Below are 21,488 nucleotides of genomic sequence, written 5' to 3'. Positions count from 1 at the left end.
GGAAAGATTCCATGAAACTTACTTTTGAAACATCGTCACAGGTTGCGGCGTTGCTGCCTGTGTTGAGGCAACTTGATTTATTTTGCAGCTGTGATTCCTTTTGTTTGGTTTAATGATGCGATAAAGTTCTGCTGTCATGTTGAGCGGATCATTTATTGTGGGAGTTTTTTTTATATATATTTGCAGTTGTGTAGATGTGAGAGTGAAAAATAAAAGTCATTAATCATTTCTCTTCCTCTGTCGTATCATGGTGTTAGTATCTAAATCAGTTCCTCGTTGTTTCTGGCCTCACAGGTAGTTAAAGGTAAGTCACTGGTTCCCAAAGTGGGGGTCTGGACCCTCCGGGCGGTCACGAGGCAGCAAGAGGAGGGTCGCAAGATGATTTTCAGAAATCAAATAAAATCTAAAGACTTTTAGAAACAGCAGATTTAAGCCAGAACTGTAACAAAACATAAAAAAGTAGATACAAATAAAAGCCTGAAGGTCGATTAACATCATGCTAAACATTACGACACGTAACGAGGACAAATCATCAGGTAAAGCAGCAGGGCGTTCCTTTGTTGAAAAACTTTATTAGGCGTGCCATGCACACACTTGATGACAACCAGCAAAGGCAAAAGTGTAACGGATAAATGTAGCAAAGTACAAAGAGGATCAACGTGTCACCGGGGGCGATACAAAGCTTGGTACAGGTACCATGATGCAATGCTGCTGCCTGGTGGACAGAGTCAAAATGTCAAAGCTGCGTTCAGGAGAGAGTGGAGCAACTTTAAATTCATGCCGGAGTCTCAACATTCAATAAATATTCAGAAGGCGAGCCCAAAACTTTACGGACAGCTTGAATCATCTGAAGGTCGTCGTGAGGTTAAAAACTAAAGTCACACAGAAACAAAATGTTAAACAGGATTCAACGCGGTGACACTTTCATTTGCATAGACACTCATCATTTAATAACAGAACATACGTCAGGCTACACTGTAAACTCAGCATCAACCAAAGCGGGCTTTACGATGGCACCGGGTACCGGCTGGGACGTCTTCAAACGAACGGACAAACACTTCAATGAATCAGGCCTGTTGTTTCAAACAGCTGTCAACCGAAGACTCAAACACAACGTGGCCGAATAAATACAAACTTAGTGCAAATGGAGTCAGGAGACAGACGGAGATTTGGCAAACGGGTGAGCCGGCTGATTGGCAACGAGCTGATTGAGACGAGTCGGCAGTTTTCAGTTCGTTCATTGTTAGCACTAAAGCTGCACTGAAGCTGACGAGTTATAGGAAATAAACTGAAACACAAAGTCATTATTATAAACACACACACACACACACACACTTCAGCTGTGTCTAATCTCACCAACAAAGAAGAAACAAGGCATGAGTGGTCTTCAGAACATCAGCTCCGTTATCTCGTCTGTGCGCTCTGTGACGAGCTCATAAAACATTAAAACACATAAAAACGTCAGCAGGATAAAAGCGTCAGTGCGAAATGTTCGAAGAGTGTTTACGTGGGATTAACTTAACATATTCTGTAAACAGCTGATGACAGTCCACGGCTGGTTTGTCTTCAGATACTCGACGTGTCTATACGGATGTTTCAGTTTCTGCACTCGAGGACAAACCAGCGCCTAAAATCTAAACTCATCAAGTCTTTAACTTCAAACCTAAAAAGAATCTTATCGTGTAAATCATAAATACTGAGAAATGAGCAGCAGCAGCCGACTAATTCTATCAAGAAGCTACAGTCCTCCACCTTCCTCCATCAAACGTCTGAGAGGCCATGATATGTTGGCGTTACTAAGACAATATTATTGGACAGTTTGACACTAAATTTAGATCTCATGAAGAACACGCGTCTGCATTATCGTCTCTGCACGATGGCGAGAGACAGAAACATGGTGGAGTTTCTGGTTGGAGGTGACCGTCCTCGTCCACACATATTGCTTTAAAACACCACCCGTCTATCATGGCCGACACCTTTTTTTCATTAGGACGGAGCGATCAGACGTCCTCCGTCCTCTTCTGGACTCTGAGAGACTACGACGGCTGAGGTTCAGTCTCACAGGGGGCGCTGTGACTCGGCTCCGTCTCCATCTCTTCCTCCTCCTCCTTCTGAACCACTTCTTCTTCTCCTCCTCCTCCTCCTCCTCCTCCTTCTTCCTCCTCCACCTGCTGCTGCTGTGGCTGCTCCTCTGATTGGCTCTCACCTTCTACATCATTGGTGAGTCCTTCGTCTTCAGCCAAGTCCTTCTCATCTGAGGAGAAGACGTGTCAGTGAGTTTAAACATCTTGTCACTCTGTCTGTTTTTAACCCTCTAGACCCCGGAACATTTCTCCAATGTTGCCGACTCTTCTGTGAACTCTCCCCCCAGGAAACAGCCTCTGTCTGGGCACTGAGAGCCGGCTGAGTCCCTCTGTTTACTGACGATGAACTCATAATGTTTTAACGTAATCATGAATATTTCTGGTTCTGGTTATTGATGACAACTCAAACCATCTGCAACACAAAGATCAGGACTTTCATCTGTGTTTTGATTGACTGAGAATGATTTTAAACGGCTGCTCTGGGGTCTAGAGGTTTAAAGGACCAGTGTGTAGATTTATTATCTTCTGTAAACACACTGGACCTTTAATGTTCAAGTTAAGACAATGTTAGACATCAAGTAAAAAGACTGGAGAACAAATCAATGGATTAGAAATTAATTAGGAAGTTTGTTTAAATATTTTGGACACTCCAGATCTGGGTAAACGAGGATTTTTAATGATTAGTGTTAGTCAGGATTAATCCAAACCTCCAAACATTTGATCAAATGTTTCTGTAAACATGATCTGACCCAGGTCTGGTGTGACGTCCGCTGAACCGTTAGTGTGATTAGAGGTATTGATTGGATGATTGGCGTTGGTCTGCGTTCTAACGTGTTATGGATTCTACAGCGTGGAGGATTGACCAGATCAGATCAGTTCAAATGAAGCCGGATCAGACAGTGCAGGGAAGAGGAGTAAAGGGGGAGGGGGGGACCTGGACTCTGCAGAGGTCGGTTCTGAGGGTTCTTTGGACTCTGCTGGATCTGGAAACTGTGGACCAAATTCCACGGAGCCGGAGCCATGGTGGCTAGAGGCAAGATCACACTGTTAAACCCAACTGGTCACGGTTAGTGAACTTCATGAATGAACAATGTGATGGAGGCAGGCGGTTTAGTTTTAAAATGAGCTCTTTTTAAAATCAATCTGTGGGGTGAGACTTTAACCTTCACCTCCACCCTCTGCTGCTTCCTGTGGCAAAGAGGATGGAGGTATTTGAAGGTGGTGGTGGTGTCTCACAAACTCCAACAAACAAGCATCAAAGTTCATTAACGTTTGTCAAGGAATCAAACAAACGAGGTCAACAGGAGCACTGGACTAAGAAGCATTCAACACGACTGGTTAGGACATGGAGTGAGTAATATGAAGATGCACAGAATGGAGTGAGTGTGTGTAGGCCTCAAGTCTACTGATTTCTAGCAGTGCTTCTGTTCCACTGGAGACCTGATGCTGGTCGGTCTTGTTCGTCTGTGTATCTGTGTTTTTCAATACCTCCAGAAGGGGGTGCACTCTCCTCTCTGTCTGCCCCAGAGCGAGGCGTCGGTCCAGGGGAGCGGGATTCTGCTCTCAGCCTCCTCTCGTAACTGAACTCTGGAAGCCTGGGAGCCTGAGGGCGGGTCTTCCTGGCCGGATTCATGAAGTAGCAATAGGCACACCGGAACGCTGGAGAGGTGAAAGAAGAGTTAGAGGGAGAGACTGCGTCATTTCATGAACAGTAAGTTCATAATCTTACCGAGATATTCGAACTCTTCTTTCAGAGCCATGCCGTTATGAGAAAAACACTGCTGGCAGATCAGAGCGTATCTGAGGAGAGAGACAGATGAGGTCAGGTTAAACTGCTGCTGTCCTGATGGTGCTGCAGGTTGATCTGGATGCAGGTCGGAGGACGTCACACCTGTTCTGTGGTCCATCCCCGACCAGGTACTCAATCACTCGGTCCATAACTCCTCTGTCTTTGGGTAGGATGGGTCTTTCTAATGGAGGACCTGGTGGGTGCATACCTGCAAAGACAGTCCACACACATGATAATTAACACACACACACACTCACTCTCTTTTTAACTTTGCACTCAGAGGCTTCACCTACCTACACCTGGAATAGGGGAGCAGGGGGTCCTGGGTACTGGCCCATGGAGGACAGAGGCAGACAGAGCAGATCTCTCCGGTGGTCCTCCTGGAGCTGAGAGGGAGACAGGTTCTGTCGGGAGAGCAACACGGGATGAAGACACAGACAGACGTCTAAAAAGTCAAAGACAACTGGACGAGCTGTTCGCTCCAAGTGACTTTGACTCCGCCCCCGTGACCAGGACACCTGAGAGTCTGTGTGGACAGACTGACGAGCTCTAACTGTGTGGACAGACTGACGAGCTCTAACTGTGCGGACAGACTGACGAGCTCTAAATGTGTGGACAGACTGACGAGCTCTCACTGTGTGGACAGACTGATGAGCTCTAACTGTGTGGACAGACTGATGAGCTCTCACTGTGTGGACAGACTGACAAGCTCTAACTGTGTGGACAGACTGATGAGCTCTAACTGTGTGGACAGACTGACGAGCTCTAACTGTGTGGACAGACTGACGAGCTCTGACTGTGTGGACAGACTGACGAGCTCTCACTGTGTGGACAGACTGACGAGCTCTAGCAGTGGACAGACTGACGAGCTCTCACTGTGTGGACAGACCGACGAGCTCTAACTGTGTGGACAGACCGACGAGCTCTAACTGTGTGGACAGACTGACGAGCTCTAACTGTGTGGACAGACTGACGAGCTCTTGCTGTGTGGACAGACTGACGAGCTCTCGCAGTACTCACAAACTTATTGTTAAGTATCTCGGTGTACCCTCTTACCCACTGGTGTGCCCCCCGGTCCCAGTGGAGGCCGTGCTCCAACAGGAGTCATTGCCATTGCAGCTGGGGTGCCCATCGGCATCGGTTTCATCGGCACTCCTCTCTGTCGAATCTCTGCAAGACAAATCCACACAGAGCTCGTCACTTTTCAGACTCAACAAGCGTTACATGTCTGTGTATTGATGTGTGTCGTACCTTGTCCTGGTCTGGGAGTCATCTGAGGACGCACCGGGGTCGACTCCAGCTCCTGCAACGAGACGGCAAACCAACAAAAGTCAAAGAAAACAACGATGCAATGACAGATAAGACTAACACACAGACACACACAGACACTCACAGCTTTCTTCTTAGCTTCAGGATCGAAGCGTTCCAGGATGAGTTTGGCGTTCTTGTAAGTCTCTGTCTCCATCACTTCCTCCAGCTGCAAACACAAAACAAACGTTTCTCCGTGTTCGACTGACGCGAGGATTCAAAGTGAACTGTGAAGATTCGAGACACTTACAATCTTTTTCTTGGAAGCTTTTAAATCTTCAAGTTTATCATCTAAAAATGAAGAAAATAAAACGTCAAACATATTTGGATGTGGCGGATGTGTGATGCAGTTTAAAATGTCTCATATTGATGGTGCAGGCAGGAATCAGACGGCAGTTTAACTATAAGAACCTACGACAATAATAATAATAACACGTTACTTACTGTTTCTTTCAGTGCGTTTGGAAAAAAGAAAGACCAACAACTTCCTGATGAACCAAACTCTGAAGACAGGAAAGAAAAAGAGAAGCTGACCTGTCAGCTTTAAAGGAACAAACACTTTTCTGCTGTGTCATGTTTAAAATCAGACTCACAGCACGGGGTATACGAAGAAAGGAAGGGCCATGGCTATCCTGTGCAGCCATTGTTCAGGCAGGTAGAGGCAGTACACGATCAGAGACGTCAGCAGGTACAGCACCGACGAGTAGAGCAGCAAGCGTCCGACCCACAGCTGCAGAGAGACGCACAAACACATGGATGAGGAAACAGAGAGCACGGCTCAACACTACGACTGCGTGGCACGCATGTTTCGTCCACTTCACCTTCTGCAGACGTTGATTTTTGGCTCTGAACTCCTCCAGCTCTTTAATCTCCTGCAGGGGAAACGTGGAGGTCAAAGGTTATTCAAACAGACAGAGGCTCAGACTAGAGTTCAACTTTAACTGATGCTCTTCTTTGTGCGTCCTGCGTTACCTTGTCGATTTTCTCCAGCTGCTCTACTGTGGTCGGCTTCGCCTGGATTGAGGAGAAAGATCAGAGAATGATGAGAACAGCTTCATCAGCGCGCTCCAGCTGATTAAAAACGGGTAGAAGGTGAAGAAACTATTTTATTTTCCAACAACGCTGTGCAAACGTTGTCTTTATGTTTGTAGACCGAGTCCTCAGGTGAAGACAAACAACAAATAACACAGACAAACACAACTCTCCAAATTCAAGCTTCAATAAACATCTTTATGCAGATATTATTGTTTTCATTTGGAGCTCAAAGCTTCAGGGGAGAAACCGATCAAACATCTCATCATCAGGTGTCACACAGACAAACAGCTTTATGTAAATACATAGAAATACATCTGTACGTCCAGCATGTCAACACATGAATGAATGAAACTCTTCACATCGTTCAGGCTCGGGTGCAGAGTTCAGCGTGCTGCTGTCATCACATGATAAATTAATCAAATCCAGAAACTGCTGCTAACACGTTCAGAAAGAACTTTTTGTTTCACTGTGAAATCATTCACTAATGTTAAAAACGTCGTCCTGTCACTTTAATAATCAGTCACTGAAACTTCAGGAGGGTCAGTCTGATTGATTTCTGTCAGCCCTGTGATGAAAGGCGACCTGTGATCGCAGCTCTCTCCGCTCGAGGAGTTTGATCCAGACGTTATGAAACCTTCATAACATCTGATCGTTTCTAATCCACTCACCTTCCACCGCGATATCAGGGCCCCCATGTCTGCGACCTGCAGCAGGCGTCCTCCTGTTTGATTCACTGTGGGACGTTAAACACGTGTCAGGTAAACACAGCAGACACAAACTCACGTTATCTCAGGATTCAATGAGCTAACGACAGAACAAACGGACACAATGGCTGCTGCTGTTGTGGCTTTACTGAGAAAATCTGCTTATGTAAGAAGCTTAAAGCACCGACAGACATCACACTGTGAGGCTGAAGCTCGCCTGTGACACAGCACATATGTGACCGGTGCCTTGCTGGAGGGCACCTCGGCAGTGTGACTCTGTCTCTGGATGAAACGACATTTAAAGTCCAACTTAGAAAATTTTAGACACATTAGAAAGCGCAGCCAAGATATTTATGCACGCTATGATTCCTATTGTATTATCGGAGAAACAACCAGATGATGTCTTGAATCCATATACAAACAAAAAGCCAGTTTCCAGGACTGTGCTCGGTTAGACCCTCCAGAATATCCTCTGTACAGATTGGACCGTAACATTTCGTCGCTCTGCATTTGGGCGATCAGCCTTCTCAGGTGAACACCTGATAAACTTCCACCTGACGATATAAAGAGCTGCAGCTCCATCAGCACTAGGGCTGTAACGATACGCTCAACTCACGACTCGATTCGAGTCACGACTTTTTCTTCACGATACGATTTTTTTTAACCAAAATGAGCTACAGACAATTTGACCAAATCAAATTATCTTTTTATTTGAAGGAAAAAAATCTTTCTTTACAGAAACTCTCAAACAGTTTGTGTTCTCTTATAAAAAGCGCAAAACACGACAGATATCTCCTTTCTTTAGAATAATCTCAAACTGCTGTGATGTCACAAGGTGCCGTAACGTTACTTTGGCGGCTGATATGCTGCTGCATGTTGCTCGTGTTGCCGCTGCGTGTTGCCGCTGCGTGTTGCTCGTGTTGCTGCTGCGTGTTGCTGCTGCGTGTTGCCGCTGCGTGTTGCTCGTGTTGCTGCTGCATGTTGCTGCATGTTGCCGCTGCATGTTGCTCGTGTTGCTGCTGCATGTTGCTCGTGTTGCCGCTGCATGTTGCTGCATGTTGCCGCTGCATGTTGCTCGTGTTGCTGCTGCATGTTGCTGCATGTTGCTGCATGTTGCTGCATGTTGCTCGTGTTGCCGCTGCATGTCTCTCTATATTTCCATGCTGTTTTGGTTTTGTCCGTTTCTCACGGTTGTATTTGTGTATACAGGGAATCCAAAATGCTCCACACAGCTGATTTCAAGCTGCTCGCTGCGTCCTCTGTTTCAAAGATGTTTTCTACCGTCGCCATGTCTCCCCTCGCTCTGTGCTCCGTACCTACGTAGTGACGTGAGTCACGTGACTTGTCTGACGTTGAACAAATGAATCACCAACCAGTGACTTTTAAGATAACGTAAGAAAAACAACATATCCTACTTCTCTCGCATTCGCCAAGAATCGCGATTCATTTTTTCTGTCACGTATTTGTACCGATTTTTAATCGTGTCACGATGCATCGTTACATTTCAAACCACATGAACTCTAAAGGACTCTCAGCTCTGACACTGTGTGTGTGTGTTATGTGCTGTTTGTGTTTTAACTGTGTGTGCAGATGAAGAGCAGCTGTGAGCTGCAGCTGTAATCATGTATGTTGAATACTGCACACGGTCCCATTGAATGAATCAAATGAATAAATGAAATGATGAAGGTTGACGTGACGTGACCTGTGTGAGCATGACTCAGGAGTTTTTACAACACGTGACTGGCTGCTGCTGTCACAACACACACTACATGTTGAACTGTGTGTACGTGAAAGGTCGCGCAGTTTGCGCAGTTTACGTAGTTTACACTGAGTGATTTAAGCGTATCTTAGCCTGAGCTCACGTTAGCTGCTCCATCATAACACGTCTTATTTCTCATGAACCGGACACAGCCGGACACAGAAAGTCCCGCAGAGCTCTAACGCTACGCTTATAAATCATACGTATAATACGTAAAATACGTAAAATACGTAAATATCAACGTGAATCAAAGTGACGTGGACCGAGCTAACAGTTAGCAGGCTAGCAGCGACGTCACCGAGCAAACAAACAAACAAGCGCACGCGCCGCTGGTGGCCGTTATGACGTCGTTAATGATCTTAAATATTAATTACTTACATCAGTCGGTGTTTGATTGTTTCCGTTAGCCGCTCATTGTCGCGTCAAATTAGCGCGAAAACACACTAGCCCAGCGCGAGCATCTCCAACCGCCGCCGCGCGAGACAGCTGTGACGTAACCGACGTAAACGCCAAACAAGGAGGAGGTGACGTAAGCCGGGATTTGCTTCCCAGAGTCCTTTGCGTTGTAGTCTTTTGTAGTTTTTTAACCATGCTGCTTTTAAAACGACTTTATTAAATTAAATTAATTCATTAATTGTAAATATTATTATATTTTTATAAATCATTTTTATTTTTATTTCTACAGTATATATTTTATGATTTTGTATATATTATACTATCTATATATATTATATATATATTATATATATATATATATTTATATTATATATATATATATTATATATATATATATATATATATACCAGCTGATCATGTTGGAGTCTCCTGTTCTGTTTCTATGTTGATTCATTTATACCTTGCAGTTATTATTTATATTTATACTTTTTATCATATTATTTATATCATGGTCACTACTCTTGTTAATATTTCTTACATGATGGTCACTTTACATTACATACTCTTTTTTATATCATGCCACTGTTATCCTCCAGTACTTTCTGTTGAAGGTTGGTTGTTTTTCGTGTTTATTGTAGTTATAATATTTCGATTCTGTAGTGTATGCTTCACTTTCCTTAAGTAGATTTCCCCGTCGTGGGATGAATAAAGTAAATCTAATCTGATCTAATCTAATCTAATTCATTTTATTATTTAGTATTTGTTATTATTTATTATTTATTTTTATATCACCTCTCCTTGCTGCCTCACCTTTCATTCATCTGTCAAACATTTTTATTTCTACGGTCACTTTATATTTTTTATATAGTCTTTGTTAGGTAATCTATCTATCTAATAAGTGAAATAAAGAAAATAAAATCATGTTTATCAGCTGACGGTGTCATATTTCCGCCACACACTCCTAAGTAATACATTTATTGGACTTTATGACTTTCACAATAAAATGCACCAACGTAAACATTTGTAACTCACGTTTCCGCCGCTAGATGTCACACTGTTATTATTTCATGCAGGCCCGAGTGTGAAGGAAGCTGAGTTATATTTCCACTCCGCTGTTATCACATCTTTAATTAAACAATTAAAACAATTAACGCAGATCTCTCCATCATGCAGTCTTATTATTATTATTATTATTATTTTAATACCTCCAAATGATCTGCGCTGTAATAATTTCATTTCCAGCTGAACAGCTGTACAGTTCCTGACTCTTCCTCTCTGCGGGTAAGAACAGCTGCTGAGGCGATCTGCAGATTTCTGAGACAGGATGCTGCCTGCAGGTAGAAGCTGAGATCAACACTTGAAATATCATTTCATAGTTTGCATTAATCACGAGGGCTCAATGCCACACACACACACACACACACACACACACACACACACACACACACACACACACACACACTCACACAGCTGTGATAATCAGCAGCCTCCTCCTCACTCCCAGCTGAGCTGTTTCAGATTAGGCTGCAGTGTGCAGAGATTTGGCCTTCAGCTTTAATGCTTACAGCTTCCTCTGGAGTCTCAAGAGTTATGGGCCTAATAAAACTCTCTCTCTCTCATTCCCCCTCTTTCTCCCTCTCTCTCTCTCTCTCTCACACACACACACACACACACACACACACACACACACACACACACACACACACACACCAGATATGCTGTTGATGTGTATTAAAGCTGATGAATAATCCTGATGCTGATGTTATTCCCGTTTCATTAACCCTTAATAAATTAAACAATAAAAAACACACACACACACACACACACACACACACACACACAGTGTGTAGTGGGACAAATGGAAAGTCGTCACCGTCTTGTGAACGCGCAGCGTCTGACACTTAAATTTCTCCTGTTTTCAGACTGTTTGTGTGTTTTCATCTTTATTAACTTCATTTCATATTTTTGCCTTCATCACATAACTTCAGATTTTATTTTTGATTATTCGCATTTTACACGTGCAAAAATATTTTAGGCTGATTTTGTGGCAAAAAGCAAAAAGCTGATCCGGTAAAACTCTCAGAAAATCAATCAGATGAAAAGTGAAAATGGTATCTGACTTTTTCTAACATGCATTTCTATGCTGAGAGCCGCTGTGGCACACTGGGATGAAAGGCCTCCTGCGAGCCTCCATTTGCTGTCTGTGTCTCTTTTTATTGACTTTACATTTCGGGTGGACGGCACACGGTTCAAAGACACTTTAGTTTGAGGTCTTGGAGCAGTTTATTGGACTTGGCAGTCAGTGTGGACACCTGCACGGCCACGCCGACGCACGGCGCCCGAAGCCGGATCCGCTCGCAGTCTGTGCGGCCTTTTTTATCCTGCGGACACGGTAAGCCTCCGTGATTGTGCTCAGTGTTTTTAAAATACATGTGATCTTTTTTAAGTTTCTCTTCTTGTCTTCATTTGCTCTCTTTAGTTTGTTTCTTCTTCTTTCAGCCAAACTTCCACCGACAAATGTGCCTCGTGTCGACGCGCGTAAACTTTTAATTCAGCTGATTCAAATAATTCTGTCTGACCTGTGATTCACTAAATGTATACTACTACTACTACTACTACTACTACTACTACTTCTTCTACTACTACTACTACTACTACCACTGCTGCTGCTGCTGTACCACACACTATTTTAACGCACAAAATGTCTCATAACCCAGAAAAGGATTTATTCACTTTGAATGAACCAATAAAAAAAATGTGGATTAAAAACTATTAAAATTGTTTTAATTATTGTTAAATTACAAACAAGAATTAAAAGAAGAAAAAAAAAATAATATATAAAATGTAACAAGGAATAAACAGTTTCCATGTTGAGGCCTTTTCCTGATCACATAAATAAAATGATTTATTGCAGTGTCGTTCATTATATGTACGTATTTATTAGAGTATTTATCTGCACGGTAGCACGCAGTGACGGAGGTTAATGCATGTTAATAAATAAATAATATGGCTTTTAATATTTGAAATGGAAACGATGAATTTCAGGACTTAAATAACACCAATGCTCTCTTTCAAACTTCTATTTATATTAATAATAATAATAATAATAACGTGTCATTTTGGCCTGTTTCCTGCTCAGGATGCTTCAGGCCTTTTTATTTATTATTATTTATTTTATTCATATGATCTCTTATATGTTCCCTCCACAGAGCTCGTTCTTTCCTGATTATTAATACTTCAGATCAGCCTGCAGTGAAAACATTTAACACATCATATCGATTTAGCCCCAACACTTGAAATCCAATAGCAGTGCAGCAAAGAGCTCACGTGATGTGACTTCAAACTTGGCCCTTCACAGCTGCCGTAAACACAGAAGCACAGAGCAAACGTCAGAATATTGAATATTAGTTCATTACTTTGTATTTTTCATGCATCACGTGTGCGCTCTGAGGTGTTCAACATTAAACAACAGTGATGTGCTCCCATCATTGCATGAGTATACGGTGATGTATTAAATCAGGATATATCCTGGTGCTGAGCATTAGATGGCCAAAGTCAAAGTAATTTGACATAAATATTTATTATGCAATAAATGGGGAAATCCCCGTACGGCACTCAGGCCTGCAGGGCTTTCTGCTGCAGCTCCTTTAAACACTTCCATCTGCCCATGATATGTGAAGACCTAAATATAACCACACAACGCACATTTTGGGTCTACATCTGGTTTGTTCGTTGAGTTCACGCTGGCTGCAGACGGCTCCGTGTTTCTCTGAGTTATAAGTCAGAGAATCAAACCCACCGAGAGCCTGACAGGATCTGAAGAAGTCACTGTGTTGGTGTGAGAGGCAGCCGTGAACATGTGTGCAGTGAGAGAAACATATTCATAACAATGTCCAAAGATGTCTCGCCCACCAGGCACCTGCTGAGGCGCCAACAAACCAACAACCAGCAGACTTTTCCTGGCAGGAGAAACGCCGGTGTTCAGGTGTTAACGACGGCTCCGTTCTTAAGTGACACGAACACGAGCAGGATCCTGAAACTGAAGCAGCTGGATGAAATTCAGCCACCATTTTATTATTTACACCTGTGCTTCCCCCACTGTGACATGTCAAAATGTCCTCAGAACATCAGCTACTTACACCGGATCGTGCAGAACTAACATACATGCTGACAATAAGCATTATGTTTCATGATAAAGGATGTGTGCACTGGTTCTGTTACAGTGAGAAGCCACTTCGGGTCATGATTTAGATTTCCGTACAGGAGGCCTCTCCTGCTGAAAGGTGGCTTTCCCTCCCTGCCTGTTGTCTCTGCCCCACAGGACACCCAGCTCCCCTCCAGCACCACGTTACACTTCATACTCATCACTGTGATTTTATTTGGTCGACTTTGTTTGCAGGTTGTTGTAGCTCTGAATTTACCCTGGATTATAACTTCATATCTTATTTGTTAATAAAATATTAAATTGCAGTAAAGTTCCTCAGACATATTTTGGTCTTTACATGAGAACACGTGTTGAAAAGGGTTCAAGTTCCTACACTGTAAACTGGTTACTGTGTAATTCACTGTAACTAACTGGCAGCTGTTGACAAGTAACTTACTGTAAATGCAATCACTGTAACTAACTGGCAGCTGTTGACAAGTAACTTACCGTAAATGCAATCACTGTAACTAAATGGCAGCTGCTGACAAGTAACTTACTGTAAATGCAATCACTGTAACTAAATGGCAGCTGCTGACAAGTAACTTACTGTAAATGCAATCACTGTAACTAACTGGCAGCTGCTGACAAGTAACTTACTGTAAATGCAATCACTGTAACTAAATGGCAGCTGTTGACAAGTAACTTACTGTAAATGCAATCACTGTAACTAAATGGCAGCTGTTGACAAGTAACTTACTGTAAATGCAATCACTGTAACTAAATGGCAGCTGTTGACAAGTAACTTACTGTAAATGCAATCACTGTAACTAAATGGCAGCTGTTGACAAGTAACTTACTGTAAATGCAATCACTGTAACTAAATGGCAGCTGTTGACAAGTAACTTACTGTAAATGCAATCACTGTAACTAAATGGCAGCTGTTGACAAGTAACTTACTGTAAATGCAATCACTGTAACTAAATGGCAGCTGTTGACAAGTAACTTACTGTAAATGCAATCACTGTAACTAAATGGCAGCTGTTGACAAGTAACTTACTGTAAATGCAATCACTGTAACTAAATGGCAGCTGTTGACAAGTAACTTACTGTAAATGCAATCACTGTAACTAAATGGCAGCTGTTGACAAGTAACTTACTGTAAATGCAATCACTGTAACTAAATGGCAGCTGTTGACAAGTAACTTACTGTAAATGCAATCACTGTAACTAAATGGCAGCTGTTGACAAGTAACTTACTGTAAATGCAATCACTGTAACTAAATGGCAGCTGTTGACAAGTAACTTACTGTAAATGCAATCACTGTAACTAAATGGCAGCTGTTGACAAGTAACTTACTGTAAATGCAATCACTGTAACTAAATGGCAGCTGTTGACAAGTAACTTACCGTAAATACAATCACTGTAACTAAATGGCAGCTGTTGACAAGTAACTTACTGTAAATGCAATCACTTTAACTAAATGGCAGCTGTTGACAAGTAACTTACTGTAAATGCAGTCACTGTAACTAACTGGCAGCTGTTGACAAGTAACTTACCGTAAATGCAATCACTGTAACTAAATGGCAGCTGCTGACAAGGAACTTACTGTAAATGCAATCACTGTAACTAAATGGCAGCTGCTGACAAGTAACTTACTGTAAATGCAATCACTGTAACTAAATGGCAGCTGTTGACAGGTAACTCTACAGTACGTCATTGGTTACTGTAATTTTCTACAGTAATTACTGTAGTTTTTGACTGCGTACACAGTATACTACTGTGAAATGGTTTACATTACTTTACTGGGCACAAACACAGAACATCACAGTGTATGAAACAAGAAGCAGAGCTGCTGTTTACTTCCTTATTTGTACGTGTTTCCTGTAAAAACAGGTAGATACTGAGCGACCTGTGTGCGTTAAACCCCCACCGCTATGCATCGCAGATAGCACGATGAACCATAGGGTTAGTGTAAGCTCTCAAACCAGCGCTGGCCAGTCTGGCAGCCTACTGAGGTGGTTTTCCTGCCAGGTTTGGCTCCCGGGCAAGAGTTCGGTTAGCTGCACAGCTCACTGAGCTAATGACAGTTACTGGTTCACTACTTAGCAATCTTTGTAAATCTCAGAGGCTGCATGTGCTCGAACCCAGCAAACAGCAATCAGCAGTTACAATCCTGCAAACATGACCTTGTGGAACAGATGCTGGAGGACAGACGGGACAAAAACACAAAGTTTAACTAACGAACCTGAGTGAAACATCGAATTTCACGTCGATATTCAGAAACAAAGGCCGAGCCTCAGATCAGAACAAAGCTGATGTGTTCCAGCGAGATGTCCTCATGAAAGAGGAAATGTCCTTTGATAAGACATGTGACTGTTTGCTCAGCAATGGATGGGGAAGTCCCCTTTAAACCACAAGGTCCCCACACCGGATATATATACTGTACATACATGACTGAGAGGTAACCTGAGGATGCTGCTACTGCACCACATTCAGTGGAAGATTAACAATAAACTAAGAGAGCAACTTTGAATATTTCACAATACTGAAGATAAAAATTCTGCAGTTTTTGGTCTGGAATGTCACAAAACACAGCGAAAAATCACAATAAGAATCATTTTCCCTTCATGTTTTACACAAATCTGACCCTGCACGCTGATCTGAGGGTCACCAAAGTATTTGCAGAATACATGAGCGCATTCGATTAATTAAACTCGGGGTCGTTTGCTGCCTTAAATCATAACATGAGTCAATATTTCAGCAAGTAAACAACTAGACACCACGCTGCTTCCAGTCTCCATCTCAGCTCAACTGCTGAGACATTCCTTCGTTAATTGGGCTTAATTAGGACAAAACAGATTTAAAGTTTTTAACCATGAAGCCATCCTCGTAAAAACTAAGCCTAACCCTCCTGCACGCCTTGTTTGTGCTCCTTCTCTCTCCCATGAAGACTCCCGAGAAACGTGCTTTAAACATCTGCTGCTGTGGTTTTACAGTACAAGTACAACAAGTCTTATGAGCTGCACACACACACACACACACACACACACACACACACACACACACACACACACACACACACACACATTTTTATCAGGGACATCACGCTCACTGTGAGGTTTAAACTTCAGTTTCACCTTCTGGGAATTGAATGTTTATAATGAATGCCATAAAGGCTGAACTACAGTACTATTGGGAGTGTTTTGAGTGTGTGTGTGTGTGTGTGTGTGTGTGTGTGTGTGTGTGTTTAGGGCTGGCCCAGCTCGGATCTGACAGGGCCTGACTGCAGCCCAGCCTGTGCTGCAGGTTAAGTTGATTGCACTCAGCAGACGCAGGCTCAAGGTCAAAGTGTTTCCTTCACTTTGCAGAGAGAGAAGCTTCTCTGAGGTCTGGGGGTGATGAGGAGACCTCACGGGTCTTCTTCTGCTGGAGGTTTAGGGGCTCAGGTCAGGATGCAGACCTAACTGTTTGAATCTGAACATGTATTTACCACCGAGCTGCACCTATCCGTCCCCGTCAGGCTCCATCTCTCCTCTGCTGGACTACAGCGCGGCCTCAGCCAGGAGACTGTCGGACTACAGCTGCTACGAGCCCCGGCAGCAGTGCCCTCCTCCTCCTCCGTGGAAATGGACCCTCTACCAGGCGAACCGGGCCATCGCCTCTCCACAGTCATACCACGAGTACCGTGGCTCCCAGTCCGAGTCCATATTCAGCAGCACCGGTAAGGACTGCTTTCTGTACGGAGCCCCCGCTCCACGTGTGCACGGAGACCCGCGGAGCTTCCCCGACAGATACGCGGCGTTCAAGCCGGGCTCGCGGCTCCTCTTCCCCGCAGGCCGGAGCAGAATCCTGCCGCCGGTTTTCGACCAGTTCATCGAGTATGCACAAGAAGAAGGAGGTGGAGGTGGTGGAGGAGAAGTGGTGGAGATCACACAGCGGGACAGAGCGGCGAATCGAGCCGAGTGGACGAGCTGTCATAGCGGGGAGAGCAGCGAGGTGAGGGCGGGGTCAGACTCACCGCAGGCCGGGAAGGAGGACGAGGAGGACGCGCCGTTATCCAGCGGCTGTGGAGGAGACTACAGGCACACCGGGAGCAAGCCAAGTATGTTATTTCAGTTTAATTTCTAATAATAAAAATCATATTTAATACATAATAATATATAACATTTAAAGCTCCACCAAAATAAAACATAAACTGAACACACAGTCTGTATCTCCAGATCAAACTGATCCAAACACTTCAATCTTTATTTAATTATTATATTTAATCTGCTTCTCTGTCTTTTCTTTTTTCAAAATAAAGCATAGAAACAAAACAAAAATGTTTTATTTTGAAACTTTCCACATTAATAATTCTCCTGTGGTTGTTCTAAAGCTCACAGTGCTTTAATTAGATGATGTCTCGGTTACACTCACCTTCAATTAAAATCATATCCGTCTGGATCTGCGTCTTTTTGAATGATTACTAATATTCCTTTATTCTCTGTCCCGCAGAGCCCTGCGTGCGGAGGAAGAAGCGCTGTCCTTACTCCAAGCAGCAGATCAGGGAGCTGGAGAGAGAGTTCCTCTTCAACATTTACATCAACAAGGAGCGACGCATGCAGCTGTCCCGCCTGCTGCTCCTCACAGACCGGTGAGTGTCTCTGCAAAACAGATGAAATATTAAAGTTCAACATTAAAGAGCTGATTAAATAGTTCACACACTGCTGCATGATCAGCATGAATATTTAAACATGTGCATGATGATCAGAGAGTCAGAGTCAATATTTTGTTGATCTGCAGAAAATTTGAATAGTTTTTATTTTGATGTGACAGCTCGGGCCTGTTTCAGAAGCAGAAAGAGGTTTATTATTAAAGTAGACTTAGAAGGAATTCATCTGTTATTGCTGCAAAACAAACATTAAATATCAAGTATTAAAAAATATAAATCAAACATACAAGTTTAATACAGATTCTGTTTATTTTCATTGTCACAATTATGATTTTTTTTAAAAATGCTAATGTCACCAAATCTAAACCAACAAAACAAACATCTGGAGTCAGAAGAATAAACTGTATGAATCATTTTAAACATTATGAGTAATAATAACAGTCAGTGTGTGAACTATATTTACAGACAGCAGCAGTTCTGCCCTTAAAGGTTCAGATGCTTCGTTATGTCGAACAAAAAAAGACAAATCTTTCAGTCACATAAATCAGATAATATAAAAACGACTGTGGACATGCCTGATATAAACGATATAAATACACTGTTGTATTAAATATTTGTACCTCCTGATAGATGAAGTGTATCGTCTCTTAATCTGTGTATGAGTATGAATAAAAAGAGGAACAGTGAATTATGTGCAAAATGTTGTAAGATGAAAAGAGTTGTACGCTTGTGCAGAATATTTTTAAGGCTGCGTGTTTGTTAATTAATTAATTGATTAAGCAGGCAGATGAATTGACTAATGGAAATGATTGTTGGGTGATGTTTCTCTTCTCACATTCATCTAACGGCACAAAGAAATCCAAAAATAAAAAGACTTGTTTGTGTTTGCTTGTTTGTGGATGCAGACAGGTGAAAATCTGGTTCCAGAACAGACGGATGAAAGAGAAGAAGCTGAGAAAAGAGAGAGTGCAGTACTACACCAGATACCACCTGTTCTGATGCACGGACGAGTCCAGTCCAGAACTCTCAGGAAGCCACCGAGGAGCAAACAAACCGACAGAAATCACATCTCAGCTCCGTGTCCCTGCAGGCCTGAAGGAGAGGCCCCAAGGCTCATGTCCGGGCCCCCGCTGTGTTCAACAATTCAAAACAACAGCGACATCTCTGTTTAATATTCAGCCTGTCATCAGGAAAACATCCAGAGAAGCTGAAGTCATGAGGCCTGCTGTGAAGAAACAAACCGGCCGCTCGGCCTCGGGCCTTCACGTCCCATAAAAACCAAGAAATGAGGACGGACGTCGACCTTTTCATCTGACGAACAAAACTAATGAATCCAGGGAAACATGAACTGTTGACATGACAATCTAATGGTGTGTGTGTGTGTGTGTGTGTGTGTGTGTGTGTGTGTCTTTTATAACGGACAGAGCTGATTTGCTGAATTTTAAATCGTGGTTCATGTGAATTTGTTTATAATTGATGCATCTTAATAATAATATAATATATTTACGCCTCATAAGATCGACTGTAACCGTCTAGTTAGCACATAAATATCATCATTTAAAGACAATCGACTTGAGTTATTCTGATATTTCTGACTTTTTATATCTGTATCATAAAAAATAATACATATTAAAACTGTATTCATGTATTTAAATATTTGATGACATGCCTTTATTAATGAGTCTGTTATTTCACGACTATCTTCTGCTTCTGTGTCTTTGAATTCATTGCAATAATCCTCAATTTGGATTTGAATATTTTCATGTATTGTACTTCAAATCACTTTGATATTAAAATATGTATCAACCTTAAACGATATCTCTGCAAGACGAGGTGTTTGTGGTTTGTTCGGATGGAATTTATTCCTTAGATTTGATGAATTATACATTTTCATATTTGAAATGTATTTATATGTCACCTGTAAACCTTTATGTTTAATCTGAATGTGAAATTATGTTTCCACATGTTTAGAAAATATAAAAATATTCACACAAACTGCAGAAATAAAACGTTGCTTTGTTGAAGCATCGTCTCAGGGTGTTTTCATGTAGTAATAAAATGAAATGAACGTCATGTGCGATCACAAAAATATACCCAGCAGCACATTTTAATAGGCTCACATTTCAGATGGATGATGCCTGAATTGTAAACAGCCACCCTGACTAAAGATCAGCCTCAGGTTTCACTAACAAAGGCCATGAAGTGTAACGTTTGTAAGAGACGAGGAGACAAACTATGAAAGAGAACGAACCACAGCTCGCCTGGCTTCACTTCAATCTGGAGTTCTGACCCAGACTTTGAACAACAACACGGGTCCAGACAGCAGAAGCACAGAGTGAGTCCAAGGCTGCAGATGAACCTTGAACCGCAACACACAGCACACCGCCACAAACACCGTTTCCTCAACCTAAAGGCTTTTATTGGGGCAATACAGACAGTCTGCTGTCTCTTTGTCTCAGTGTGTGTGTGTGTGTGTGTGTGTGTGTGTGTGTGTGTGTGTGTGTGTGTGTGTGTGTGACATAAAAAGCAGGAGATGAAAGGAGAGATTGTGTTTCTGGTTGGAACTAAAGGCATTTAACCTGACGACCTACAATAAAGTTGACCACAAGACTGAGCTGAGACCAACACACAGGAACATTTTAAACTGATTTATTTATATGCTTTTATTTTGAAGGCTGAGCCGCTTTAATTTCATAACAAAACAAGTACACTGTAAAAAAAAATAAAGAAAGAAAGAAGATGTTGTTTTAAGGTAAAAAGATGTTAAAAAACTGTAATAACTTTTTCCTAATATTACGGTAATAAGACATTTAGTACTGTAGATTTCATGGTTGCTGTTTTATTCCATATCCAAAATGAAAACACAGTATGAAGGCTGTTTTCCTGTAAAATTAGCAGTCTCTCATATAAAATACTACTACTCAAAATGCATGTATATAAATAAAGGCTTTGTGTTTTAGTGTGTACAATAAAAACACATTTATTTTGTTATATTTCATGTTTTACGGCCTTTTACTGTTGCTGTAGTTACTGCAGTGCAAACAGTAATAGCAGGAGTAGTTAAAGTATTAGGGCTAAAAGTAGTTGACATATGTAAACATATAATTGACAGTTGTTGTAAATCAGGTGTGATACAGATGAGTACAGGACAATAAAGACACACGGTCCAGAGGTCGGTGTGTTCGCATGTGCAACAAAGTGGACACCTGAGTCCAGGAGGAGAGTCCTGCTACGAGAGCTCGAGTATCTGTAAGAGCTGCAGCAGAGTGTACTGCAGTACTCGGCAGTAACTCAGCTGCAGTATTTGCAGAAACGGTTGTCACGAGAGGAGAAAAAACACGAGTTATTCTTCATGTGATTACTGTTTGAAGTTTATTTGATCAGAAATACTTCAAATATTCAAAAACACTCCCGTAAATCATGGGCTCTTTGCTGTTTAACTCCATAACGCAGCAGCCACAAATCAACTTTATAATTAAATATATCTTTAATTTAAGATCCACAAAAAGGAACATGACTCTGCTTATAGTAATAATAATGATACTTTTTATTGGCTGTTATTAAATATGTTTCTTTTCCGGCATTACTTTATAACTTTCTGTAAGTTCACTCGGTTG

At 42.2% G+C, this 21,488-nt stretch overlaps 2 protein-coding genes across 4 annotated transcripts; one reads left to right on the top strand and one right to left on the bottom strand.

The window, feature by feature from the left end:
* Window positions 1-552: 552 nt before the first annotated feature.
* lnpk (lunapark, ER junction formation factor) lies at window positions 553-9,212 on the bottom strand. 3 transcript variants are annotated; one of them, XM_010741092.3, is made up of 16 exons: window positions 9,058-9,212; window positions 6,885-6,949; window positions 6,154-6,195; window positions 6,003-6,053; window positions 5,775-5,911; window positions 5,626-5,684; window positions 5,432-5,472; window positions 5,267-5,350; window positions 5,125-5,176; window positions 4,930-5,043; window positions 4,167-4,277; window positions 3,976-4,081; window positions 3,814-3,884; window positions 3,573-3,743; window positions 3,019-3,111; window positions 553-2,254 (listed from the first exon to the last, which is right to left on the bottom strand). In XM_010741092.3, exons 2-16 carry the CDS (start codon window positions 6,909-6,911, stop codon window positions 2,037-2,039), a joined length of 1,377 nt encoding a protein of 458 aa, XP_010739394.3. In that variant the 5' UTR covers window positions 6,912-6,949; window positions 9,058-9,212; the 3' UTR covers window positions 553-2,036. The 3 variants fall into 3 exon arrangements, with proteins under 3 accessions (XP_010739394.3, XP_010739396.3, XP_027131919.1); XM_010741094.3 differs by having other exon boundaries at window positions 4,167-4,259; XM_027276118.1 differs by lacking the exon at window positions 3,019-3,111.
* A 2,101-nt stretch (window positions 9,213-11,313) lies between these two features.
* Window positions 11,314-19,866, top strand: LOC104927104 (homeobox protein Hox-D11b; the record flags this gene model as incomplete). The annotated part of the gene is made up of 4 exons (XM_019268538.2): window positions 11,314-11,467; window positions 16,741-17,322; window positions 17,715-17,853; window positions 18,777-19,866. Coding segments are annotated over 4 exons (969 nt in total), but the record flags the coding sequence as incomplete, so codon positions are not given.
* Window positions 19,867-21,488: the final 1,622 nt, after the last annotated feature.

Source organism: Larimichthys crocea, unplaced genomic scaffold (assembly GCF_000972845.2).
Source record: "Larimichthys crocea isolate SSNF unplaced genomic scaffold, L_crocea_2.0 scaffold307, whole genome shotgun sequence".
Classification (NCBI taxonomy): domain Eukaryota; kingdom Metazoa; phylum Chordata; class Actinopteri; family Sciaenidae; genus Larimichthys; species Larimichthys crocea.
Note: the sequence above shows the minus strand (reverse complement) of the source record. Positions and strands in the feature narration are given on the sequence as shown.

Coding starts and splice junctions, on each gene's coding strand:
- lnpk (XM_010741092.3), bottom strand. CDS start 6,911: ATGGGGGCCCTGATATCGCGGTGGAAG. Junction 5,351..5,431: donor AAGCTTCCAAGAAAAAGATT/GTAAGTGTCTCG, acceptor TTGTGTTTGCAG/CTGGAGGAAGTGATGGAGAC. Junction 3,744..3,813: donor AGAAGAGTTCGAATATCTCG/GTAAGATTATGA, acceptor TCACCTCTCCAG/CGTTCCGGTGTGCCTATTGC.